At 43.5% G+C, this 27,671-nt stretch overlaps 1 protein-coding gene across 1 annotated transcript; it reads left to right on the top strand.

The window, feature by feature from the left end:
• The first annotated feature begins 6,107 nt into the window (after positions 1–6,107).
• On the top strand, positions 6,108–26,321 carry FRZB (frizzled related protein). The gene is made up of 6 exons (XM_075027945.1): positions 6,108–6,759; positions 16,378–16,425; positions 21,064–21,129; positions 23,181–23,385; positions 23,627–23,690; positions 25,290–26,321. Exons 1-6 carry the CDS (start codon positions 6,306–6,308, stop codon positions 25,398–25,400), a joined length of 948 nt encoding a protein of 315 aa, XP_074884046.1. The 5' UTR covers positions 6,108–6,305; the 3' UTR covers positions 25,401–26,321.
• Positions 26,322–27,671: the final 1,350 nt, after the last annotated feature.

The raw sequence follows: 27,671 nt of genomic DNA, 5'->3' as shown, positions 1-27,671 counted from the left end.
ATTTTAAAGATTTGGAACAATAAAAAGCTCTCTGGCATTAATTTTTAATTTGGTGCAATGGTCACAAATTTAGCAGCTGTAGAGTACAGGTAGAAAGCATTTGTTGCCTCTGAATTTAAGATGTGCTCTCCCAAAGGAAAAGATGGAAGTTCCATCCATTGCTTTACTCAAATGTGCACTTAATGCGTGCTAAACCAAGGGATGAGGAAAGTTATGGACATCATAATTCCAGCTAAATAAGAAACAGGAGCATTTCTCTTTCCAGTGGGATCTCTTGTGCTCAGATTTGCACAATCCATCCACTGTTGCGCTTAAAATGAGCCGGGATGACTGTCAGAGGAGGATTGCAAAGACACATCAGGAGGTTCAGCTTTTTGTTTTCTGTGGTAAGTCCATTCAGCGTGGCTGAGTGCTTTGAGAAGCATGTACTGCTTGCAGTAAACCTGGCTGTGCTTTTCTGCAGGAACACTAGTACAAGTTCCAATGTCCAGGTGGAAAATCAGCATTGCAGGTAGCAAACTTCAGTATCGAGAAGTTGTAAGCCCTGACATGGCCACAAAAATCTGGGAAAGTCCCAAGCAGCAAACAAATTCACCCTGCAAAGTGAGACTTCTATGGGAGATGTGTATGAATGTGTGTCTGTGTCGATAGACTGAAAGCCTGTAATATGCAATATTAAACAGAATTGTTGTTGGCATAATTTTGTCTTTTAAATACATGTTAGTTGGGCTTCTTGGCATTTAAAGATAAAGCAGCATGTTTCCTAGCCATACTATTAATTTTACCAGTAAGATAGGATGCAAAACACTGGGCGAATAGTTGGTTGGTGGTTTTGTTTGGTTGGGTTTTTTTTCTGGGACTTCAAGAAGACAGGTAATGTGAGCAAATATTAATATGAAAAAATTTATTCTGGGAGGCATGCAGACCCTGAGGGCATGGGATAGTTAATAATTAGCTGTCTAATAAAAACAGCCCCCAAAATTACAAGTCTGAAATACTGCATTAAAAGAACCTTTTCTTCTTCCTTGCTGCTTCCAAGTCATCCATGGAGAAGCTTGAAAGATGATTAAAATAAGTTAATAGTCCCCTGTGTTTTGTCTACCTGAGGGAGCTGAAACAAGACCCTGGCTGGAACAGGAAATGTACAATAAATCCCATTTTTATGACTAAGTCAATGATTTTATGGGTTTAGTAACAGCTGTGTAAGAAGTATTTTAGAGTTTTGGGTTTTGGTGACTTTCTTGGTTGTTTTTGGTTTGTGGTTTTCTATTTGTTTTTTTTAAGGCAGTGTATATAAGCAAATTAAATTTTATGTAATCCTGAGATTGCTACAGAAAGGTTCAGAAAAGCGAAACCCTGTTCTGAAGAAGTATTTTTATCTCAGCTAGTTTTCTTCTTAGGAACGGTCTGGATAGGTATGGTCATGCTTGCACTTTTTTTTTCAATTGGAATGTGCAGGAGCAGAGCATAAAACGTAGTACCTGGTGTATAAACAGCAGGCCACTGGGCAGGTGGGCAGCCTGAACCAGTAAGACGATGGGGAGCCCAGCAAGCATAGGATGAGCATGCGTCTTCTCTGAACACTGTTGCAGGTTGCCAGTCCGAAGGGTCTGGCAGAACATGCAAACTGAAAGGGAAAAGGTGACTTTTAATAATGTCACGTAGAGCTCACAGCCTAATGTGAGCTGTTCCCTACAGTGCCAGTGGGGTTTATGGTATCTAAAATATAAATGTGCCATGCAACATGGGCCCTTCATCATTGGGGTAGTTGTTAGACCAGGAAAAATGACACGCTTGTTCTGCATTTTTTCCTGATCTTTGCTCTGATTTTCCCTTTCTGAATTTCACTTCTTCCTTGTTTGTTTTAGATGTACTTATTTCTCAACAGGTTGTAACAGGCTATGGAGTTACATGCATCCATAGTATCTACTTAATATAATTCCCCTTAGAGATGTCAATACAGATTTGTTGGCCTGCTGAACTCTCCCCTAAGTGAGAGTAGATGCTACCTGGTTTCAGCTGGGCTCTCCTCTTCCCTGTGCCTCCTCTGGCCTACAAATACCCTCTGCCTCATAGAGGTAAGCTGCTGGGATGTATATATGGGGATGTTACATATACCGAAAGGAAGACTATAGAACTTGAGGATTAAACTGATGCTAACAAATGCACTCAGGAGTGCCTTGGCTACAACCCGTTCATCTTGGACAAACCTGCATGTGTTTCCTACTGTTGCAAAGAAGGCTTTGAATTTCAGTTTTATTTTTAATAAGGTAATATTTCAATTCAGTACTGTAGTTTTTCCAGCTTAAACTTAAAATACATACATTTCTAGATTTTAAGCCACGAATTTTTGCTAGTGTACAGTTCTAACAGCTGAGCAGGACATCAGAGCATCTCGGAAAGCCAGCTCTTGCTTCTTAAGCCCATTGCTGTTTATCTGGCTCCCACGAGAGACAATCAAGCAGCGGGATTGTGGGGGGAATAGACACTATGTAAGGAAAAAAACAACAAAGGAAAAAATCAATGCCAGCCATCTGGAAGCAGTTCCTTACCCGGCTTCCTTTTGGGGAAGAGTGCAAGAACAAAGCCCTCAATCCCTTTTCATGTTCTCTGCAGCTCTCCTCATGCTGCTACGTTTCAGTACGCAAATCAAGTCACTTGGCCATCCCCAGAACTGTGAGGGTTGTCCAGCCACCTCCCGCTGAAATCCATCCTCGTGGCACTGCGAGGCCACCAAGTTGGTTTGGTTGGGGTTTTTTTAGTGGGTTTATAGATGAGTAACTGAGCGCAGTTTGGCACTGAGCTGTGTTTTGCAGTGTTGTGGCTTACCATGATTCTTGCAGGGCGTAATAACAAACTTTTTCTGTAATTTTTGTATGAGCCACTGCAGGGGCAAATCCTCACCTTAGGCCTCAGCCCCACCGAGGGCTTGTTTATTCTAGGAAATAACTCTGTGTGATGCTATGGGCTGTAGTATTATTCTTAAATTTCCAGGTCTGTACCAACCCCTCAAAGCCCACCAGGAAACTTGTAAGCAGGCAGTGCTGATCCCAGACTGCTGCCTGGGCATGATTTTATTAAGAAATTCTTGCTAGTCATCCATGACATCAAGCTGATATAATGATAATACGATAGTTTGACTAACCCCTTTTGGAGTTGCCCAAGATTAGGAATGCAATTATTGTCACCACCCACCCCTAAGGGTTTAACACTGCCCTTGTTGATGCAAGCTGTGAAAAGAGATTTTGGTTTCTTCCTGAATCTTAAGAAGGTGACAGGAGAGAAGGGGATGAAATTCCCAACGGCCGTGTAGTGGGACCCAAAGTAAAAGCTACTTTCCTGACAAACCTTTTTGACTGTATATGAGCTTCGGGTGAAAATCCATGCATTGTTCATGTGGTCGTCTGGAAAATGTGCACCTTCAGGGTTGGGTGGTGCAAGCACAGAGCCAGCCCGGGGAGGGGTGAACAAATCTCTTCCCCTCTCCCAGCACAGTTCTCCGTCTGCAAAATGGGGGGGTGGTTTTGACCTCTTAGGTAGTATTTTGAGACTGGTGGGAAATTCTAGATACGGCAGCACACACTTTGCTCACCTAACGCGTGAAATCCATATTCCTCATTTTAAGTACATACGCATATTTTAGTTTGAATTAGCAGTTTCAGTGTTTTGCAGCAGCTGCATGTGAAGACAGAGGGCAGGTTGTTACTTTGCTCTTTTCCTCCAGCCATTCTATTTTTTTCCTCTAGCGTAACTTTTCCACGTGCAGGGCAAAACACTGCGACTGCACATTAATAGCATGAAACCACAGCCCTCCTCTTTGCTGTCTCTTTTCCTCCTTTACTGGTCTCCTTCCCTGTTTAGGAAGGTGTCGAAGCTGGCTATAGTGCTTCGGTAAAACAGCAAATAACTCAACAGACACTGGGATGTAGATATTTGATAAAAATAACAATGTTTCAGGTCAGTAACCAGACTGCCTTTGCCAACTTTCAGCCAGAGGTGAATTTTTGCCACCAGGTTTAAGCTGATTTATATTGGTAACACCAAGAGGTAATTAACGCTGACACCCCCCCACACACACCCTCACCCCCATCCTGCTGGCAGCCGATCCTTGCCTGGGCATTGGCACTGGCTGCCTCTCCCAGTGCAAGAGCATGAGGGGCTTGCCAGCAGAACAGGGAGGTGGGTGATGCTCTGCCAGCTAAGGTATCTGCATAGGAGGTACCTTCACACCGACACTGGAAGGTTGGAAGACAGATTTTGTGGGAATGTATGTAAGTGCTTGTGAGTTCATGGGGATGTCAGCATTTGCTGTCCTGAGAAAGTATTTGTAGTATTTTTACTATTTAAAAAAGAAGTGCAAGGTCATCTCATGTAGACCGTGACTTGGGGCTAAAAAAATTAAACTTCTTTAATTGATAGCCTTATGGCATGCATAGGAATATTCAACATATCGATGGTTTTTCCTGGAAAGCATAGGAAATGTTTTTAAAGCTGTTCTGTGTAATTATCAATTCTAAAACACATTGGAGGTGATCGGAAAACTTATTCCCAGAATAAAATACAGAGATTAGAAAATTTTGTGTTGAAGGGGAAAAATATGAACTAGACTTCCTCCATGTCAGTGGTTCCTTTGCATCACTCTGGCCCATCTCACTCCACTTGGATACCCCAGGATGTACCACTTCCACATCCATCATCGCTGCTAGGTACGGTCCCACAGAAAAAGCCAGCGTATTTGGTTCCCAACCAGCTGGGTAAGGTTTTTATTACACCACATACTTTTTAAACACATATTTTACACTCCAAGAGGAAATTCAAGCCTCAGACTTTGCTATGACTAAATTTGAGGAGCTGAGAGGGAGAGTCAAACCAGATTTCTTTTTAATCCCCCCTGCAGACAAACAAGCTCCCCTTTGCCTTCCCTCATGGCAATTTTGCAAGCCTGGACGCAGGCCCAGGGGCACAGGCAGCCTGACTGACAGCTCCTGAGGCTGTCGTGCATACACATGTGTGGATGTTTCTACTTGTCTCCAAGGCCCAGAGTTTCTTCTGGGAGTGCAGGGCATCTGCTTGTGGAGGTGGGCAAATAAAAGGCCAAATACTTGTGCAGAGATGCTAAGACATGCACATGGTAGGTACCTCTGCTCCACTGGCCTTATTACAACTCCTTGTTTGTTCAACATGTGCCTTCACTGGCGTCGACAGGACTTTTGCAGCAGAGTTAAAGGGATCAAGGTTTCATCTGCAGCGATAAAGTTAAAAAATGCAAAAAAGCCTTTCCCAGCTTAGGACCCTGTGTTTCTGTGTCTGTACCCGTAGTTGCTTTCATAACCTGTCCATGTCTTTGGTCCGGTTTCTTAAGCACTGGCTGCCGGTGTGTGTGTTTCTACTTGCAGGTTTGCTTTAATGGCAGAAACTGAAATAATAAACCTGCTATTACCACAGTAAATCCAAACCAAACACCTGATCAAGCAGTTGCTCTCTATCTTTGTAACTGGGAAGAATTTATTCCGTTAATAAATGTTAGTTTGTTTCTATCAAGGCTCTTTCTTCAGACCAAGTCGGGCTGCCCTTTGTCGTGCCATTGCTCTGTGCACTACTTCAACGTCGGTATGTGGCTTTTTTTTTTAAAAAAAAAACGCTCTGAAAAGCAAGCAGGCCAGGTACATCTGCCTCTTTTGTATTGGGTTACAACATTATTACAGGCTCTCCTCTAAACCTGGTCCCCCGTCACCCTTTCAAGGTGCCCTCTAACCTTTTCCCTTTCTCCCCGCGCACCTCCTTCTCCAGCCTCGCACCGCGTAAACAGAGGCATTTCCCCGATAGTAACATAACTCTATCTGCGGGAGGATGGGTCCGATACGAACGCCTTCGCAGCAAGGTCCGTGATCCCCTCCCGAAGCAGGCGTTCCCCTTCCCGGGAGGGCGGGAAGCGTTCCCGTCTTCCTTTTTTCAGCCGAAGCAAAGCCGCCGCTCCTTCTCCTCCGCGGGCCCGCGCCCCGCCGGGGGGCTCTCCTTTGTTCGGGGCCAAACTCCGGGGCGGAGCGGGGCCCCGCCGGACGGGGAGGAGCGGGGCGGGCCCAGCGGAGCGCAGCGCTCCGTCCCGTCCCGTCCCGTCCCGCCCGCCGGCGGGAGGCGCGGAGGGGCCGGTCGGCGGGCGGGCTCCCCCCCCTCCTCCTCCTCCTCCCCCGCCGCAGCGCGGCCGCCGCCGCCGGAGGAGCCGCCCCCCCGCCCCGAGGTTTCGCCGCTCGGCCCCTCCGCTCGGCGCGGCGCGGCGGGGGCACGCCGTCGGGGCGGGCGGCGGCATGTGGCGGGGGCTGCCGGTGCTGGCCCTGGCCGGGCTGCTGGTGCTGGGGCGGGCGCCGGCGGGGCGGGCGGCGGCCTGCGAGCCGGTGCGCATCCCGCTGTGCAAGCCGCTGCCCTGGAACATGACCAAGATGCCGAACCACCTGCACCACAGTACGCAGGCCAACGCCGTGCTGGCCATGGAGCAGTTCGAGGGGCTGCTGGGCACCAACTGCAGCCCCGACCTCCTCTTCTTCCTCTGCGCCATGTACGCGCCCATCTGCACCATCGACTTCCAGCACGAGCCCATCAAGCCCTGCAAGTCGGTCTGCGAGCGCGCCCGCGCCGGCTGCGAGCCCGTCCTCATCCGCTACCGCCACGCCTGGCCCGAGAGCCTGGCCTGCGACGAGCTGCCGCTCTACGACCGCGGCGTCTGCATCTCCCCTGAGGCCATCGTCACCGCCGAGGGCGCCGGTGAGTGCGCGGGGACCGGGGACCGGGGACCGGGGACGGGGCCGCTCCGCGCCCGCCCGCCCGGCCGGACAATGGGCGCCGGCCGGTGGGGAGGGGAGCCCGCCGCGCTGGAGCCCTGCCTTGTCTCCGCTCTTTCGGCCCCCGCCGCTTTCTTTTCTTCTTTTCCCTCTGCCTTTAGCAGCCACGTCGCTGCTGGAAAAGTTTTACTGTTAGGGAAGTGGGCGCGTGACAAATGACAGCCCCGCCGTCGCGCCGGGGGATGCTTTAGGAGCGTGGGAGCAACAACCCTCGTTTCACATAAGCAGGAAACGTTTCAACACCCCGCTTCGGTGCTTCATCAGCGGCGGTTGCCTGTTGGGAAGGCAGGGCCACCCAGGAGAGAGCTGCTCCCACTCGTCCCTAGGCTGCCAGGTCCCACAGCACCTCTCTTTGCTCATCCCCAGCCGCTCGCTCTCCCCGAAGCGGTCCGCTCCCCTCCCATGCGGGGCCGTCATCCCCACCCGTGGCACAGCCAGCAGATTTTGGGGAAGGAGCTGTGCCCAGAGGAGCCCTGGGCAGGAGCTAGGGGGGCCGTGGTCTCCCCAGCCACTTCCTGTGCCAGTGCTGGCACACGTGCAGCTGAAGGGGAGAAAATAGCCTCCTCTCCGTGGTTGGCACCGAAGGCACGGTTACGGCACAGGTCCCTGGGCCGCTCGGGTGAGGAGCACAGCAGAGGTGCAGCCTTCCGCTGTGTTTCGTTCGCAGCGTCCCCAAGCAAGCTGAAGGCCATCTCCAGTACTGAGGCAGCTCCAGCGCAGCTCTGAGGGTCTCTGACCCCCACCACGGTCTCCAAGGGGTTGTTGGAACCCCCTCAGCTTTCTTGCTGCATCCCGTTTCACTGGCTGCACTCACTGTGGTCCCACAGGGTGGCTGGCCCTGGGTGTCCGGCTGCCGTCCGGGGGTACCGGGGAGGCCGGAGCATCTCTGTGCAGTTGGGTGAAGACTGCCAACCGCTTAGGCCACCGCAATGCTGCAGACCTGCTGTTGCTCGGGGACCCTGCTCTGTTAGGGGTGTGCTGCCATCATAGCTGCCTTTGGGCTGGAGGAGTTAACAGGGCACCGCTCACAACACGGTGAGCCGAGCACCGCAGAAATATTAAATTGAAGGAGCTATTGAACAGGAAATTAAAGTAAGCTAAGGGGTGGTTATCACGAGTGAGCTTTGACCTTTACGAAATGACCACGGTTCCTGTCTTCATTGAGGAAACTATTTGCTGCTGGTGGAACCAGGCAACGTTTCCTTGCTGCAAAGTTCCAATGTCGGTGGGTCTGCCAGACCGCTCCATCACAGGAGTGGGAGAGCGGAGCTGGGGCAGGGGAGCAGCTAAGAGGGGTCAGAGGCTGAGGCAGAGCAGCACCCATGTGCCCTGCGGGCTCATTGTGCTGCTGTCCGGCTTCTTCGGTGCCTGCAGCTGCAAGGGTTGTGGCATCTCACTGGTGGGCAGTGGCTCCAACCTCTCCATTCTCCCATAGCAGTGGCCTGTGAATGAAAAGGTTTGATTGGGGTCTTTTTTGAGTTCTGTGCTCAGCACAGTATTTGTCTGAGCTTCTGTCCCATTACAAGTGCTTTATGTATCCCTCTGCCAGCAATGCCAAACACAGTAATTCCTGTTTTCCTCTCCTAATGAAATTTCACACTTTGGTTTCCTGACTGTGCTCCCCAGCTCAGCCTTCCCAGGTAAGCTGCTCTTTCCCCTCCTCCCCATTTATTTGTAGGCCAGACTAACCCCACTCCTTCTCTGACTCCATCAAGTTACCCTCTCTGCCTCTTGAAATCTCAGCTCGGTGACCATACCCTGATAGCTCCAGTCATTACTACTATTTCTCTCTAACCCTTCTAATTACTCCCCTCTTGCCTTTTCGTCCTTCCCCCCCCCCCCCCCAGCAGTTGTCCCCAGCCTGTGAACCCAACCATCTATTTTTGCCTGCAGCTCCCTCCCTGCTGCTGCTGCTCCCTGGGTCTGCAGACCTGCTGGGATGGTTTGGGTAAGTACAGTTTTGAACACCAAGCGCCTTTCTTGGCAGCATTGAGGTGCTTTCAAAACTGCCTTAAAAATGGCTCCAAACTGAGCAAGGCTTGGCAGGTCTGCAGTGATTTGAAAGCAATCGCATTCAAATCTGGAGGGAGGAAGTTTGGCTAGAATTGCCCCCGAGTTACCTATTTCTGAGGACCTCAGCAGTACAATAACCTCTTTGAGGGATTCTAGGGCCAGATCCATGAAAACTTTCTTTCAGTGAATGAGAACCTGATGACATTCTCATTTCTGGGCTGAAAATTTTGAACCAATGCATTATGCATCAGACTGAAAGAATCCTTCTTGAGGGAATAAAACTGCTCCTTTAGAAAGCAGAGTGAAGGATTCCTGTTCTAGGAAGAGGTAAGGTGAACACTTCCAAATTCAGTTCCCCAAATAAAGGATTGCAGCCAAGTAGAAGTCACAAATAACCAACCAACTGCCTAACGGGGACAATGCAGAATACCTGCTACTATTTTATCTCCTAAGCACTCCTACCTCTCATGCTGTCTGTAAACTACATCTAATAGGGCAGGTAGAAATATAAATCCATTTTTTCATGGGCTTTTGTCACGGAAGAGGATTATTTTAGTCTTCAGAAGTGAAATTCTGATTTTTCTTTCATTTTTTTGCTGCCTGCAAAGTAACAGGATTCTACCGTTTCCTTTCCTTTTGAGGTCTCTGCGTTATTACTGGTAAAGGTTAATGCATTTGTCTAGTCCCTTCCAAAAAGCAGCAGCCCGAAGGATGACATGGTCAAATGTTTGTCTTTATCAGAACAGGAACAGGGTTCGGAAAGCCCGATTTCCATTCCTTTTCCAATATTAGACCATGCATCTTACTTATGAGCACGCGGTTCAGCTGGGTGCAAGGGCTCTTCTGACCCTCAGGACACACTTTCTTCGGGTGGAGTCACCTGCAAGAGCCTGCAGCGGGTTAACACTGTGCTGGGTCAGTCATCGTCTGCTCTTCTGCAGCCAGGAAGAGCATGTACAGATGCTTGCAAAAATTCCCTGTCACCATTAAAGTAACTGGTCTTGACTCTCATTTCAGTGATGCCAAGTTGAAGGTTGTTTGAAGTTCACTTGACTTTTTTCTTTGGCTGACGTTGCAGTAAAAGATGAGAAATTCTTCTCCGATCAGTTGTATTCCCCATGCCTAGTAGACTGTGGCTGTTGCAAAACGTGGAAGCACTGTGATTAGTAAAATCTGTGGCAAAACCCAGTAAGAAGTTCACTTTCAGTTATTGAGGCACCCGTCATGAATCCTCCACAAACATCTTCTAGGACCTCTTTCCACATGCAGCCCGGGTGGCAAGGAAGATCTAGAGGCTTCCTCTTTGCAGGAACAAGGGAGATATTTGTGTCTTTCTTCTGATGTTATTAGGGCTGCTGACGTGCTGAAGGGGTGAAATAACGACTGCTATGTCCGTGATGGAGAAGACTGATAAGAACAGTAAAAGTGCTTTGTTTAGGGCTCAGTTAGAGGAATAAACTCTGCAGATCCTCTGGGCTTGTGGTGGTCTCTAAAACCTGAGTATGAGCTGCTGTACCACACTGCTGATCTGGAGGTCTCAGGTTCCTCAAGTTACAGAGACCACCTTCAAACAAGCATCCTGTGGGGAACACATCGTCCTTGATTTTTCATTATCTTTGGGAAACACCTGCGTTCTTTTACACCCAGGCAGCAGAGGGATGCTCTAGGCATGGTGGGGGTGTTCTGGGGGCAGGTGCAACACTGAATATTTTGGCTTCGTGTGGAGGATCTGACAAGTCACAATCCAGGATGGTGGATGAAAAAGCCTCTTGACGATATGTTAATGTCCCAGATGTGAGGTTAGTGCATGCAAATATCTGATATATAGATTTACCCTGCATCCTTGTCCTTTGCGTTTTGGGGATGAAAGTGGTTATGCTTGCAGACATCAATATAAGCTGTCTTGCATATGTAGGAGGTCCCATTCACGCGCTTCATGTATTTCGGTCTTCTTGTGCTGGGTACATATGTTGACTGCCTCATGTCTATCTGGTTATCTGCTTCCTTCATTTAGGCTCCTGTCAAATCTTTAGTCTGTGAGGCAGTAAGAAGAGCAGATAGATGAAAACTGTCTTGAATCTAAAATTTCAATAGCAAAACCTGTCTTTAATTTTACATGTAATAAATGACCAGCCTGATCACAGTCATCGCTGGCGTTGGGATGCTGACTCAGAAAAGCACTTCGGCACGTGCGCTTGGCTGCTACTGTCTAGCAGAGTGTTTATGTTTCAAGTGACATGTTTATTCCTGTTTTGAAGAGGGAACTGGCAATAAAACCAGAGCAATATGATGGGTACCATGCGTATTGGAGGACAGATCCTTCGGTTGGATCTCACTGTATCTTATTTAGATAGAAAAATAGCTTGAAGGCACGTTGGGTTGTTAATGAGACGTTGGGGGGAAAAGGAAGCATCATCACAAGGTATCAACCATGTGTAATTAATGTCCAAACCATTTGGGGTGATTATCATAAGACAGCTGAGGACAACTCTGAATCTCTTAAAAAAAGTATTATCTCTTAAACATTAAAGACGATTAAAGGTTATTCAAGTGATGGAGATGCATTTTCTAAAATCTTACATGAACCCATGATTTCTCCATGTAGGCCAAGTCCTCCGTACCTGCCCGTCTGCCTAGATGAATTCGTAGTAAACCAGTATGTGAATCTGGCATTGTATGCTTAAAAGAAAAGTGAAGGAGCTATTCCCATGCTTGTTTTTCATGTGTTACTTACTTCATTTCCAAAAGAGTGGTTTCCAAACTCCAGATCAAATTCGCTCTGACTCAGACTTCGCATAGCTCTACTTATAGTAGCCAAAATGCACAGTGGTGTTAGGAAAGTGTTTCAGCCTGTACTGAGGATTAGCAGTCGTGCCCAGGTTGTCATTTTAAAGTTGAGATTTGTTTTAGGTGTTTGCTCTAAACTTGGAAGTGGACTTATTTCTCAGTTAAAGAACAAAATCATTACAAGCCTCAAGCCTTAAAGAAGACAGAAAAAGTTAATAAGAGTATTTAAACCTTATTAATGATGATATCATTGACGGTGTTATACTATCACTTTGCTTTGTCTGCCTTTGTAGGCTGAGTCCCCTAGAATGGCTTTTACGGTCTAAGCATCAAGTCAAGACTTAGGCCATTATATGTCATCAAAACCTAGCAGGATTCATTATGTGGAATAATTCATTATGTGGAGCAGCCGTGTTGTCATGTTGCAGGCTGCTCTGTGACTTGGAGTCAAGCCATCTGTATCAAATTTTAACGAGGATCAGTTTTCCTATTACTTTGCTTCGCTGTGCATGTTTTTGCAATCAGATTAGCAAAGATCCTCTCTGTATTAAGACCTGAAGTAGATTTAGAAGTCTGAATTCATGCATATTTGAAGGTTTCTTAATCAATGGGGCTCACAGATGTCTCCATCTGAAGGAAGTGCCCAAGCAGCAACTACTCGCTGTGGTTTTGTTCTTTGGAGCAGTGTGCCTGGAGTGACTTCAGTAATAACTGGGCCATGTTCTTTAATTGCAGTGACAATCAGGATCGTGTTACTTCTGGCTCTTTCTCTGCTTTTTTTTATTTTTAATGTAAGCTATGATATGAGTAAGATGTTTACTCAAAACTAGGTTTTACCAACTTGTTTTCTGTTCCCAAACCTCTCATCCAAATCTGTGATCCAGGCATCGTTATTTTGTACACTTACTGTGCAAGCGGCTTTTATTCTGCTCTCCTTGTTAGTGGTTTGGGGTTTTTTTATATAGCATCCCTCTGAAAAGCGATTAATTAAAACGACTTATTGGAAAAATCAGTTTGGATTTTTTACCCCTGTTCTTAAACAGAATTTAGTAAGAAGCCTTTGAATTGGAGCTCTGGATAATATTTCCTCTTTGGCAATCCTGCTAATCATAGCTGACAGATATTTCTTTCAAAAAGATTGTTTTGCATAGACAAAACTTGGCAGAGAGGTCGCCTCAGAAGAGAAGTGGAACAATAGGAAGTCAGTTGTTTATTTTTAAAAACAGCTTTTTTTTTTTCTCTCCTGTCTCCATTATGGCTGGAGGTCTAAGCAGTGTGCATCTCCTGATGGAGAGAGGTCTCTGCCAGTCAGACTGCTGGGGTCAGGATTTCGGGGTTGCTGATGCCCAACTAAGATCTTGTGAGGGACTGGTGCCAGGGTTGGCCCAGACCCTTTTTCCCATCGCTTCCCTGGTAGATGAGAAAGGACCGAGGGGTATGAGCTTGACTGGGGGAAGGATCAGGTTGATGCAAAGCCTTTCCCCGAGATGTATTGTGCAGTGGTGGAGGTCTCCAGTCCCTCTACGAGCCCACGCTCCTCTCCATCAGTAGAAACTGCTCATCTCTACTTAAGCATGAGTGCACCGGGAAAGATAAGCATCAAGGCAAGGTCAGTACGTGCCTGGCCCAAGCCCTCGCAGGTAGGGAAGTGAATCATGAAGTGATGTATCGGTACCTGTTTACTCCTCCTTCGCTCATTGACTGGCACTGTACTCTGACCACAATTGCAGAGCACAACACGCTGCACACTGCAGCCTTCACACAGGCACAGAAGTGGGAGCCGTTTCCATTAATAGCTGCCCTGCACACGCCCGAATTACTCTTGTTGCACACCCAGCTGCTTTGTCAGATACCCGCAACCGCTGGTTTGGGGTAGGACAAGTGACCTGGTAAACGAATGCAGAATTAGGAAATGGGTTGAGGTTGTGGTGTGTTGTAATTTGGTAAAAATAAAATAAGCTGTGTACTTAGGAGTGGAAGGGAACACCTGGTGGAAAGCAGTTTAGTTGTGCGTTTGTTTGGAGGACCAGGTTTATATTGGGCATTCTGAGTGTTTAGCAGCACCCCCCTTGCATCAGTGCGAGTTTGAAAGAGAGTTCCTCAGCTGATACACATGAGCATCGTACCCCCAAGTGGGACAGGGAAGGCTGGGAACCCCTGACCGGGCTCTGATTTATTTTTAGTTGTAATTCCAGAGTGAATTGGACTTGGTTCACTCAAACACCATGAAGCCATGGCTGCTTGGATCAGCCCTTGGTTTAGGAAGGGAGAGTGCACTTCAGGGCTTCTTTTTCCTTCCCTGTTGCCTCCATGGATGTGAAGATGGTAAGCATTTAACCTGATAGTTCCCTTGCCTCCTCCACTGATGAAAAGTTTTTCTGCCCCCAGTAACAGTTTTGTTGCCGTAGGGCACGTGCTTCAGAGGTGTGCAAGAACCATCCCTTTGTTCATAACCAAAGTACCTATTTTGGTAGGAATTCTGGCTTGCTGGGCCACATGAAGCACCAGAAAGAGTTGCCTCGTCCATGTGCAAAGCCTGGAAGGCAACCTGAGAAGTTGGCCAAGGCAACCGAACGAGAGGGGCAGTGAATCTGGAGAGCTTTCTCTGCAGGGGTCTTGAATGCTCAGAGAGTGGTGAAACATCTCAGGCCAGTCTTAGGCACAAGGAGAGGTAGAGCCACCTCTTTGTGGTTCGTGGCTGGGAAGTTTTGCAGACTTCTGTCTGCAGTGGGACCAGATGGGAGGATTATCGGACTGTAGACCTGAGTGCTGTCTATGCTTTTATCACGTCAGAAGGAATTGCAGATGTAAAGCTACCACGTGGCTAAATGAACAAGACAACAGAGGATTGGCCCAGGAGAGGAAGAATGAGTAGAAACATGGTCATCCTTTTACTTACCATTTGCAAGAGGAAAACCATTTTAATTCCTCTTTCATCATGTCCTGGAATACAAGAAAACACTTGATACAACATAAAATGCATTTAGATTTGATGAAGGCCTCTTTTTTTTACCTTGTGCTATTGGTAGAGGTCACCATCACTAATTACCACCTGATAATAACAGCTTTTTAAAAATTTGAGAATAGCTCAGGTGAATGATTGAAATAAAGCACGTAAGTAAGAATTAGTGTGTATAATTTGACTTGTTACAAGGCAGCATGGAGAAGCCTTACAGCTGCTGTGGAAGTACCTGATAACCAAAGACCAAGCTGGCTCCATGAAAATGCTGGATTTTGTTCTATAAACTAAGATCCTGCAGTAGTTTGGAACTTTCTTTGGAAGAAAATGGATATGATTTTTTATTAGCAACAGGATATTGGATATAAAAGAGCATCTATTCAATCCTTCTATGCTATTTTCTATACCCTTTGCTCTTTATGTTGGTAAGAATAATTATTCCTGAAGTTTCAATTTTTTGAAGCTAACTATTATGTTAGTGAGGCAATTAGTTGTTTTTCAGATTTATTCTTGCCCTGACTGTCATTTAGCCATATCCCCATTTATGTAAAGAAAGTTTCACGTTGCTATGAGTAGTATAAATATGCATTAAGGTGGTTTGTTTGTTGGTTTTTTTTAAGAAGGATGGCCAAATTAGAATATTAACTAAGTAATATTAGATTTCTTGTAAACAGGTATTTTAAATATGTATTTACAGAATTTGTGATTAAGTAATGGCCCCAGTCCTTAAAATTTATTCCACACATCCAAACCCCTTACCTATACTGAGCATCATTGGTGTCCTGGGCTGTCTTACAGCCAAATCCTTACAGCTCAAGCTGCAAGAGAGGAGCTTTTGTTACATGGTCATGTCTTCATTTGTTCTATATTATAAAAGCAGTGGCATTGCATCCATGATAATGTAAGGGTATAAGAAAGGTGATGATTGTATGATACCAGCTTTCAGAATTGGAAGTACTGGTGTAAATGTAAAGGCCTTTTTCTTTGAAAGCTCATTTGTTTTTCCATTTTATGTGTTATTCTAATAAAGTATACTGCCTCGCTCTCAGATCTTGTTTCTCTTGCATTTATTTTTTCCTTAACTTGTACAACGTTATATGCATTAACATACTTGTATTTCCATGATTAAGTATATGTATAAATCCATTAAATTGTGTGATTTAATAAGCAACAGGTTTGAAGTGATGCATTTTACTAATGTGGAACACGTTCCACTTAGAAATGTGTCTAAAGCAGTTCTTTGGGCATAGTGACTTTTTTTCCTTCTGTTCCTTATCTGTCCTTCAAACTAATCAGTGTGTTTTTAAACTGAGTGGAAGGGGAAGGTCTGAAACATTTGTTTTGGCATTTGCTTCAATGATATGATTGTGGTTGATTGGTTTGATTTCCTCAGTAACCAAAAAAACAAACCAAAAGTAATTTCTCCTTCATCATCTAATTAAATGCAAACAGTATGTGTACTTTTTGTAGATGCTCTAAGTTCATGCCATAAATTTCCATCCTCATCCTAAACCTGCCAGTCTGTGCAGCAGTAGAAATGGGATATTTAATCTGCTTCAGATTTAACATGATGTGCTGGATTTGGGTGAAGTTCAAATAAGAAATTGTGTCAACTTTAGCAAGCTGGCCTGTAGAACATTACGATCTGTTTATTAATAAAGCTATTAAGTTTTAAAATACTAAATATTAGAGAAAGAGCAAACATTGTAATGTGGGTGTATTGAAACAATCCAATATTAAAAATACTAACATTTCTTTATGTATTTTATGAATCCATGCCAGATTTCCCTATGGATTCTAATAACGGCAACTGTAGAGGCGCTGGCATCGGTAAGCACACTTTTATAAAACTGTGTAATAAGTTATAGTCTTTCAAATCCTTTTAATATTTGATTAAGTAAGAGGGGTACTAAGTGATGTTTAAATACTGTGTCTTGTCCAGGAATCTTGTAGATTGTGCTTTTATGTCCCGTGGACAGGTGGGATTTGGGCCTGGTCAGCCTGTGGACCTCTCAGCATAGAACTCAATTAACTCTAGGCAGCCTTTTAGCGCTCGTCTCTTCTGCTCTTGTCAGGGCAAAATTTCCATCAAGTCAACATTGAAAGTTTTGTCTTGAACAGTGAGAATGATCATTAAATGTATTTTAATTGGGCAAAACCAACAATGATAATGGTTCGTTCTGACTTTAAAGTTTGCAAATTAAGTTGGGCACTCATTGTATATAATGGCAGAACTCCCATTAACCTGAGGAGGTTGATGCTGAGACCTTCTGAGACTGGGTTTATTCCAGCAGGTCCCCTGTTGCTGTTTATTTTTGTTTTGTTTTTGCTGGAACTGACTAAAACCCCCTGAGTGTTACCACTAGTCATAGGCAATGGAGAGAAGCAAAGCCCAGGCTGATAGCTAATAGATTATAGAAATGTGAATTTTTTGCTCAAACAAGCCAATGACTGTAGGTTTCCTTGAATTTTATTACAATTCCTTCAGAAGTTTTCCTCTTAGGCCTTTGTCAAGAAGATGACACATGGAAACCTAGCATTGGCCATTGTGTCTTTCCTTCTCCAGAGGTGTTGATAAACTGTAGCGTGCACTGATGCTCAGTTTGTTAATACAAACACCTAAGTATGGTTGTGGAACATAAATTTAGATATCTGCATAAAAGTGGATAACTTCAGCATTAATGGCTGTGACCAAATTGTAAAAAGGTATTAATAATGCTCAGCTTATAATACAGTTTTAAAATGTGATCAGTAGGTCCCAATGTGAAAGTAGCTATGTGGGTGCAAAATATTATTTAAATCGCAATGTACATCCTTTAGAAAGGCAGCTACAATTAGAAAAACCTGATAAAAGTAAGCCCTTTAATAAGCTTCACTTTAAATTGCCTTGAGCACAGGACTGTGTCTGAAAGACTTCCTAAAGATTTTTTATTACTAATGTCAGTATCTTCTTAGTTTTAAGCCATTTTCAATTGTGTGGCTCTTTGAGTATGAAAGTAAAGCTGGATACCTTCAATGTCACCTTATATCAAAAATATTAAATATATCCTTACCACTGCCTGTCCTTAGGGATGTAGGCGGCATATAATACCAGTAAGTGACCCTGCAGTGGAAGAGAGTAAGACTCAGTTATACTGTCGCTGTCATGATGCTTTTTGACTAGTAAAAGCAAAACCAGACCTAAAAAAATCCAATCCAAAAAACAGGGTGAAGATGCACAGAAAAATTGCTGATGAAAAGGCAGGGTAATACTTTTATCACTGCCTTTTGCTGTACAAACACAATTTCTGGTGCAATGCACTATACCTGTTTCAACTGTCAAACACAGTTTAACCACCTAAAAGGCTGTGTTTCATAATTGCTTTATTCATACGTTCACTAAAGTAAATTTGTAATTTTGACATTGTAAATAGAATTATTTTTTTTTGTGAGTAGCAATCTCATGTGTTTTAAAAAATCCTGGACTCAGCGCTGTGGTTTCTGGAGCATATTGCATGTGTTGCTGTGTACAGTTGCAGTAAGCAGAACTCATGGGTTACCCCTGTTCGAGACACCTTTTATTCCCAGTAGTGTCCACTGGCAAAAACTTCCCTCTGAGTCTGCACAGGTTTTTTTGCGGGGAAGCTTTTTTACCTCTCTTGGCAGTAAACTACATTGTTGCCTGCTTCATCAGATGCTTTTCAAGTCACTTTGAAATTTTTCCAGAGGTTTTATTTATCCTTAATTTATCAGGGAAGCATTTGCCAGGTTTGAGTGCACGTCCCGATCCATGTTACAGCCAAGTTTTAGATGGTGCAGGAACATATATTTAAGATGTCACGTTTCTTTGTAGCCATCCATGGGTTTTCACTTTTCCCATGTAGTCAGTTTGTTTTGGCATTTACAGGGAGAAGTTTTCAAAGGTATAAATTTTGAGCTTTTGTGAGTCCCATATTGATTTGTATTAAAAAAACGAATGTTTAATGGCAAAGTTAGCGGAGCTCTCAGTCAAAACTGGTGTGAGCCACTGCTGCCTGTCTTAGTGCTTGGAATATAACGTTGTTGTCATCCCAGAGCTCTTCTGGTAATTCTGGCAGCTTCGGAGGAGACAGACTGTCATGCAAGATGGGACTTCCCCTCAGCACCAAGAGATGCAGTATGTTTTTGTAACCACCTTTTGCAGGTGTTCCCACTCCTTGGGGAAAGCTCAGCTTTGCCAGGAGCATGCATCAATCAAATATGTGTTCTCTAATAACTCAGGTTGTGCTTCCTTTGAGAGTCACTGTAATAGGAATCGGGAGAGAGGAATTGGTTCTAGCTCTACGACTGACTTTATAACTGACCTTGGCAAGTGACTCTGTTAGTTTCTGTATCTCTAAATAGTAATTAGGAATAACGCAGCGTTTTGTAAAGTTCTTTGAAATGTAAATTTGAGAAGCACTAGGGTGACTAGGAGGTATCCTTCATTAAGAACATGGGCAGGTCTATAATTTGTTTCTGGAACAAGACTAATAAAATATATTCCTCAAATTAATAAAATATTCCAATACCGTCTTAAAATTGAGGGAAATGTGAGGCTATGTATTCTTGTCTTGTAATTTAGACTATTTTCTTTTACTTGTGCCACAGAGCAAAGTACTGTACAACAGGAGAGCGTTGAAGTGTACGACTTGGTGGACTTGAACGCTGAGATGCCTGCGCGAGTGTGGGTCATAGGAGCATATCTTTTACGGCCTGTTTCGAGGCAGCTTATAAAATGGGCCGTAGTTTGGCCTAAAATATGCGTGAGCTCCCACAGGCAGAATGGAAGCCAAAAATCACTTCCCTTCTCTGCCTTTATTATTTTAACACAGTCTCATACAAAAGCTGAAGTCTGTAGGACTCTATATATAGATTCCTGAGGATGCGTTTGAAATTCAAGGAAACAATATACTCTTCTTTTAAAATGTTCTCCTCTTTCGTGTATTTTTTTTTGTATTTTCAACTACAAAAATGATTTCAATAGAAAATAAGTAATGATTTGGAAAGTTCATAACCATATGATTCCATCTTTCTTTTTTAATATGCAGAAATCTTATATAGCAAATAAAGTTCTTTTTTCAGGCTCTTCATGTTGGATTTAACTAAATCGCTAGCTTATATGCATTGGTATTTTAGAATGATGGTGTATAGAAATAGGCTGCATTAAGTGTACTTCCACTTAAATGCTAAGTCAAATGTCAAAATAGATGACTATGTGTATGTAATACTGGGACCTGCTGTTTGAAACGACTTCACCAAACTCCACTTAGACACTAGCTTGAAATAAGTAAATATTTGCATTAGAACAACCAGCCATGAATTATTGGTGGTGTTAGTGAACGCATGGCTCTGGAGCTTCAGCATTAGCACTCCCCAGGCACTAACAAAAATGTTTTTACCTCCGTTATTGTTCCCAGCTGTCTGGAAGCTGCACCACTGGAAATGCTGCTCTGACAGCGCTCATGTGTATTGTCTTTTGAAGGCTATCCTTACCGCCAGAAGGTCTAATAATTTCCCTATTTTAATTAAACCTGAGGTTCTGGGTCATAATAAAATTTACACAAAAATTGAGGAAGAGTCCAGAGCAGGATCAAAGGTAACACCAAACACCTGCAGTAGTCAAATGAAGCCCTTCAGCCTCTTAAACCTCGTGCCAGATGCTGCTGAAGAGACATGGTTGAGGTTTCATTTTGTCAGGACTGTCCCAGAAGCTTTCGGAGCAGGGACCCACGTGCCACTTGGTCCTGCCACCCTCCGACATGCTTCATCTGTTGACTGTACTTCCTAGACATCTTCAGGTGTAAAGGGGCCGTGCCACTATAAGAAATCTTACAGTGCAGCTCCAAAGATGAACTGTACGTTGATAATTAGCCACAAAAATCATATTCCTTATGGTGAGTGCCTGCTAGCCAGAATATCCCAATTTGCTAAACCAAGCTGAGATATGTAGTCTACAATCAAATGTTAAACCATGCCCTGTCATAGTATTTTCCTTCTGTGTCTATATCACAATCTGTATGATCAAAGGTGCAGAAAGGAGAGCATTCAGTAAGTGTAGTAGAGAAGAGAGAATGGCATTGTAAGGGTCTGGAATTGCAGCACCTGCGAGCACAGAAGAGACCAAGGTTGAAACTTGAATTGGCTTAAATGGAAGATTATGTCACTTCAGATTCCAAGTCCTTGTGTCCTTGTTGTTGTGGGGTTAGTTGGTTGTAGTTGTTTGGTTGTGTTTTTTAAATTTCAGCTTGTCAAGTTTTCTCTTAGAAACCTTCGAGGTCTCAGGGACAATTCCACAACATCTTCCAGCAGAACAGACCAGAAATGCCCAGTGGTTTTTAATATTTCACTTGCCTGTAATAAACAAGTCAATTCAGTGAAATTTTTGTTACGAGTCAGCTTGGGGTTTCGGAGAGATTGTCACTGAACATATGCTCTTTTCTTTCTGAACAAAACTTTCTCTTTTTATAGAGCGCTGCAAATGCAAGCCTATAAAAGCTACCCAGAAGACCTATCTACGCAACAATTACAACTACGGTAAGAACAGCTGCATGGCCAGCTCCCAACATTTTTAAGGCTACAGTAACGGAAAAATGTTCATTAAAAAAGCCTATGGTCCCAATTACTGATGGTTAATCCAGTGGTGCTTATTAGGGAAGGAAGATGTGGCCTGAAACATTCCAAATTAAAAGGACGGAGGGGATTAGCTTAATATGTTAGTAAAAGAGTGTCTGTTGATGTGGAGTATTATTTCAATGTCAGCACAGGCATTTGGGGTTCATGCACTTTTTTAGTGTGAAAAGTGATGTGACAAAAATGATGTGGGCTGCTATGCTTGAACTGCCTCTTTGATTTCCAGCTCTGTTATGTTCTGCCTTTGCAGGAAGGGATGTTTTTACTAACTTTCATGCCTACAAACTCACCATGGAATCTAACAAGCCTACTAGGTTCTTTCTTTCTCGAGTATCGAAGCCAGCAATGAGCATCTTGCCAGCTGTGTTGTGCTGTCAGTAACACCTGTAAAAGTGCACAATGTCCATATTATGTCTTCTCTCATCCAGACTGTCTGGGTCTTCAGGCATATCACAGGTCCAGGCTGCTACTTTTCTTCATACTGTTTGTTTTAAGCAAATTAGGGTGATGAAGCCAGTGAATACATATCGCAGGAACTCAACGATTAGGCCCATCCTTTTTCCCATTAATCATGAGAATAGCCTTCGGCTCAGTGAACTTGAAGACCTCATTTAAGTGGTAGTGATTGTGTAATATTCATTAAGATTATGCATTTATACAACTGTTGTCAGATCAGCTTCTTTCAAAAATAGATCCTATTAAAAGCTAAAAAAATTATAATTGTATTCAGTCAAACATCATTTTTATTTTTTAGGTGACTAGTTGGTTTTATGTTGTTTTGATGGATTTGTTTGGAAAATAATTAGAGTGTCTGTTCTCCAGAGGGTATCTGCACATGGTGAAGAGTTGCTGAGCATGCTACTGCCGATCTTTTTGAGCTTTTGGAATTAAAGACATTTCAAAATACATTTGAAATAACTCCAAAGTAAAGCAAGATTTTGTTTTGAAATCTTAAAAGGTTTTAGGAAAATGGATCACTTGTGCATTTAATATACACAATTTACCCTAAGTTATTAATTGTTGGCAGCTGTATTTAATGCGGCTGCAATACATGCTGGTTGATGGACTTTGTGGGCAATGCCTGTGAAGAGAGGAGATGTGTAAGTCCATGTTTTCTTCCTTCCATACTGACTTTTTCGCGTAGGTTAGGAGAAATTGGGAATCTGGGAGATCTGCTATTTATAATGGAAAGGGACTCTTATTTGCAGGCTGTGAAAGATGTGGTATTCTCTAGAGCATGACCTCTGGACTGGCTTTTCATTTGCATATGGTATCAGTTCACTGGTCACCATGAGAGAAACGAAAAGCGTTGCCTTTGAAAGGCAACTTTTCCTCCCATGCAACTTAAGGCAAAAAGAAAGGGTGAGGGAGGAAACAATTAGATGGGTCACGAGGTCAAGATCAGGAGTGTTCAGAGTTCATAAAGAGCAGAGCAGATTGCTGCTGGATCACTAGAGAGAGAATAAAAAAATTAAGGGCCTGTCATCCGGCAGAAGTAGTGGTAGGAGTTTTAACACACATTCACGTTTCATGAAAGGTTGAGAGTGACAAATTAAGTTTGGTCATATGTACTACAGGTAGTCAAAGAAGGAGCAGTTACAGCTCGAAGGAGAAGGAGAGCATACAAGAAATTAATTAAATATATTTAAAGTGGAAAAGGCGAAGAAGAAGGGATGCTAAAGTTAAAGCCCAACTTAAACAGGACATAAATCCAACTGGTACATAACTCTTGCTGGTGACCACACCATTATGAGATCTACTGAGCTACTTGGACCCTCTTGGTGGAGGATGAAGTAATGAAGTGGAGAGATGGGGGCAGGGGCATTGCTGGAGTTCAGCTAAGCTTTTGATAATGAATGGTGCAAAAGACTAATCCCAGAGGTCACCAGGAACGGCTTGGGGGTGACCTGCATTATCTGCTGCTGCTAACTACGTTCTTTGTGACTTTTTCCCAGTCATTCGGGCTAAAGTGAAGGAGGTAAAGACTAAATGTCACGATGTCACTGTGGCAGTGGAAGTAAAGGAGATCCTAAAATCTTCCCTGGTGAACATCCCAAAGGACACTGTAAACCTTCACACAAACTCCGGCTGCCTGTGCCCATCTCTCAGCGCCAATGAAGAATACATCATTATGGGCTACGAAGACGAGGAGCGGTCCAGGTGACTCTTCCTGCATTGTCCTTGGAGCATATTTGTTGTTGTTTGTTCCCCTGCCCGAAAAGCTGAACTTCAGAGCCACTGGGAAAGGAAAACTTGGTGTGACTCTCTGTACACCTCCTTAATGGTATTTGGAGGGGGGACAAGACTCTCTGTAGGCACAGAAATCTTGGTCTTGCATGCATTGGGTTGTATAGCTTGTGCATGCCTGTCAGTGGAATAACTGGTTGTCTCCATTATGTAGGTTGCTCTTGGTGGAAGGCTCCATAGCTGAGAAATGGAAGGATCGTCTTGGTAAAAAAGTAAAGGTAAGAAGATACCTCACCAAAAGTCAAATGCTGCAGATACCATGAAACACCTACCTAATCTTTCCAAAATAAGGGAAGAAAATACATATGCTGACCCCTGTTATTTAACATCAAGTATCTAAAATTAACTTGGTGTGTTATTTGCTGTATTACTTAGAAATGCATGCTTTATAAACTAAAGGGATACATCGAATTGCCCCAAAGTACACCAGTGTAGCAGCAATCAAACACTCCATCTCAAAAAAGCAAACAGTAGGAGTATTTTAAGTCTGTAGGCAAACTGCGCTTTCTACAACACACACCTACTTATTGGGACTGTGATACTAATTAAAAAAAAAAAAAAAAAGAGGGCTTTACAGATGTTTTCCAGACTAAGTCAGAATTATACTTTTCAGATTTAATATTCTTTAAATACAGTTCTCTTACCAAATTGTGTGGATTAGCAACTATTTTAAATTTACCTTCCTGGCTTAAGTGAAGGAGGTACATGATAAGGAAGTCATGTCATAGCAAATTGGAAGCAATGAGCTCAAATGCAAGCAAGATATGAAAATATATTCTAATGTTTTCTAATTTAAATGTATTCTAGTGCCTTCCAAGTTCTTTTTATGTTTTGATGTGCCACAAAGTACCAGTGATTTGAACATTGTTAGGAGTATCACAGAATATTCTTACTTTGACACAATTTCTCAGCCATTGACTTGACATAATGGTTATACCTGTGCAAACTAGTCTCCTTTTCCACTCAACTCTTTCTTCAACAGCCTTAGTGGTAACTGGCAGGAAAATAATGTTCTGACTGCAAATGCAAGTTTTTCTGTGCGTATTTGTCACATGCACAGAGATTACACGAGTGAAAAGATACGGGGATCTTATTCCAAGTTGTTGTTTGATTTGGCAGAACCTTATGAAATCCAGTGCCACAGAGTAAATACCACGTTACCACCATAGGCTGGCTTCTGCTGAGTTCCAGTTCTTGGATGGCAGTGTAATTTGTTGGAGTTTTTTGGGGGAACGTCTGACTTATTTTCTCATTTACTTCCTTGTGGCCCAAGACCTGCTGCCTCTGCCCTCGCACCCAGCCTGGGCCTGCTGAGGACCATGCCACATCGCTACCTCCTTCTCATCATAATCTCCTCTTCCAAAAGTGTCATCAGTTGTAGCAACTGTATTTATTACATCTTTTTGTGCTGCAGTTGCTATTACCTGGAAAAGTAAAAATAAATAATAATAATTAAAAAAAATTAATAAAAATCACTCACTATTTTTCATCCTGCTTCTACCAAAGGCTGCACAAATAGCTTCATTTAAATTCTGTTGTTTAGAAGGTGAGACTCATGCTGAAGCCATTATGCCTTGTATAAGCCCCTTCATTCACAGAGGCTACAAGAAAGCCAGGAAATGGTTTCTCTGTTTAAAGTGACTTTTACCAATAACCCAACATTCCACCATTCGAACCCGACGCAGGCTAATGCGGTGGAAACAGCGATGGCTTTTTTTTTTTTTCTGCTGCTGTTTGTAAACACATACGGTTGTTTCACATATGACATGTCTTCTTCTGTAATCTCTTTTGTAATTCCTTTGCCTTTCAATACGCAGCGCTGGGATCAGAAACTCTGCCACCTTGGGAAGGGGAAGGGAGAGCCCGCGCACAGCGACTCAGCTCCGAAACCTGGCAAACCCAGCAGTACCCGACCAGCACGTAGTTAGATGTGGGACACCATACATTGACATGCAGTGGACTATCCACCAAGACTTCATTGTTGGAGCAGCAAAGGAGAAATTGCACTATTGCACGTTATATTCTATTGTTTACTACGAAATAATGTTTTAGCTTATATTAGTTTTTATTCTCCCTCTTGTTTTCTGCATTTTCTTTTCAGATGTGTGCAAGCTCTGGAAATACATATTTTTTTTTTTTCTGTTACTAAGAACTATAGAAAACTGCCCTTATGAGATGGGGGAAAAATAAGGACCTGTTGAATTTACCATTTTATCTCCTCAGTCTTCTTAGGGAGAAAATTCTGATGCAAGCAGGAATGAGATCTGGCAAAGACTGTCGCTTGAAGTCATGACTCAGACTGGCTTCCCCCTTTCACTCTTTCCTGGTCACTGTTTGCTCAAGCTTACTGTGTTGGGGGGGAGGGTGTTATCTGGTTTTAAATGCATAATTTTTTATTCTGAAATATAATTCTGAAATATATAAAGAAATGATGTTAAGAGAACTGTTTTAATCAGTACACTTTTCTTAAGTTTTCTTATAAATAAACCACTTGTGTAAGCCAAAGTCTAACGTAAAATATTTCCTGCGACAAACACAGTGTGCTTGTGCAGAGGAGACCTGGGTTTTCCAGTGCTCTGGACCTTGCAGGAAAGGTAGTATAGTTCTGTTACCACAGAACGTAATTTATAATATACTTCAATTATAATGGCAGGTTTTTTTTCCCCTTTTCTTTCTTTTCTCTGCTAAGTTGTAGCAGTAGACTGACTTACCAGGCCTGCTTCTCAGTACAGGTCTGCACTTTATCCTTTTGATTTTGTGGTGTTATTCTTAAATCTGTGCCTACATAAACAAGCGTTCAATGCTCAGTAAAATATGTCCAATAAAAGAATTGTAGTTACCAACACAGACCTTATCTGACTTTTGAACCAATGTCATGGTTTTTTATATTACTGTTGAAAATACAAAAAGCAAAAAAAACCCCCTCGTTTTTGTGCTTTTGTAGAATTTTTTGCAGGTAGTTCCCACATGTTTGAATTATCTTCTGTTTTCCTATTCTCCCATGCTCAAAAGAAATTTAAATGGGCTAAATAAAAGAACAGTCCTCTTTGCTGTAGTCTGCAGAGGGGAGCCCACTCTACTTGAGATGCAAATGGCTGCTGCGTTCTCAGCTGTCGGTATGTCCTAAGTGCATTAGGGCTGCCTTTCATTAAGAAAACAATGTTGAATTGTTAGGTAGTTTGAAAATACGATGAGAATAAGTAAACACAGGAATATTGGGGAATATTTTTAATAATGCTCTTTTAAGATTTCAGTTAATCACCAGAGGTCTCAGGGCAAGTTTTCCATTGGGCTACGGAAATTGGATATTGGATATGAAGCAAGTTGAAACATAAAACTGCTTCCTGCAACACTCAACACATGCAACTTAGAATTAGCATTTATGGTGCAAAGATGGGGTTTTTTTAGCTTCCTCAAGTTGTGTTGAGATTTGCCTTGTGCTTCCCCTCACTGTCACCCTGGTCCTGCACTCAGAGCGGATCAGTCTCTGCTAACAGATAGTGTTTAATGCAAATCATATTGTTTGTAAATGTCCTGCTTTCCCATTCATTGTCAACTTAATTCCTCTCTGAAAGTAAGATACTCTTGCTTCATCTTTTAATCACCCTAGCTAGAGTCAAAGGAGAAATAATGCTATCTGGGGACAAAGAAAAGGAAAGAAATAGATCTGCTTCATTTATTGATGAGAACCAGTTTCTGATCAGCTTCAAGTCCTTAATGTTTTATTGCTAGGCTGAAACTCGTGCCCACTCTTCATGTGATCAACAGGCTGATGACCAGAAAGTGAGGCAGCTGTTTTCAGTGTCATTAACTGCTGCTGGTTTGCATTTCCAGTGAGGAGAGGAGGATGTGTTGGCTTCCTCTGCAGGAGAGCAGAAGTGCTAGGGGTGGGTTTGCTCTCTTCACACCATGCCAGCTGGGAGGATTGGTTCCCTGTGTTTCATCCCTCAGCTAAGGGAGCAGTCGAAGAGGTAAGGGGGAGATTGTTGAGATGGGCTCACCTCTGTGAAAGCAAAGTCTCGGCAGCAACAGCCGAGAGCCCCCTCAGATGGCTGAGCCGTCACATCTTGGTCGGGCTGGGGCTGTTAAATTGAGGGGTGTCCCATACAAGTGCTGGCACAGCTGGGAATCCACACAAACCGATGTGCAGCGAGCTGTTCCCTTTAGCTCTCTGGGTCCGAGTTTGATCTTTGAGAGCA

The sequence above is a fragment of the Buteo buteo genome, chromosome 5 (assembly GCF_964188355.1).
Source record: "Buteo buteo chromosome 5, bButBut1.hap1.1, whole genome shotgun sequence".
NCBI lineage: Eukaryota > Metazoa > Chordata > Aves > Accipitriformes > Accipitridae > Buteo > Buteo buteo.
The sequence above is the reverse complement of the archived record's forward strand: the minus strand, read 5'-3'. Positions and strand labels throughout refer to the sequence as shown.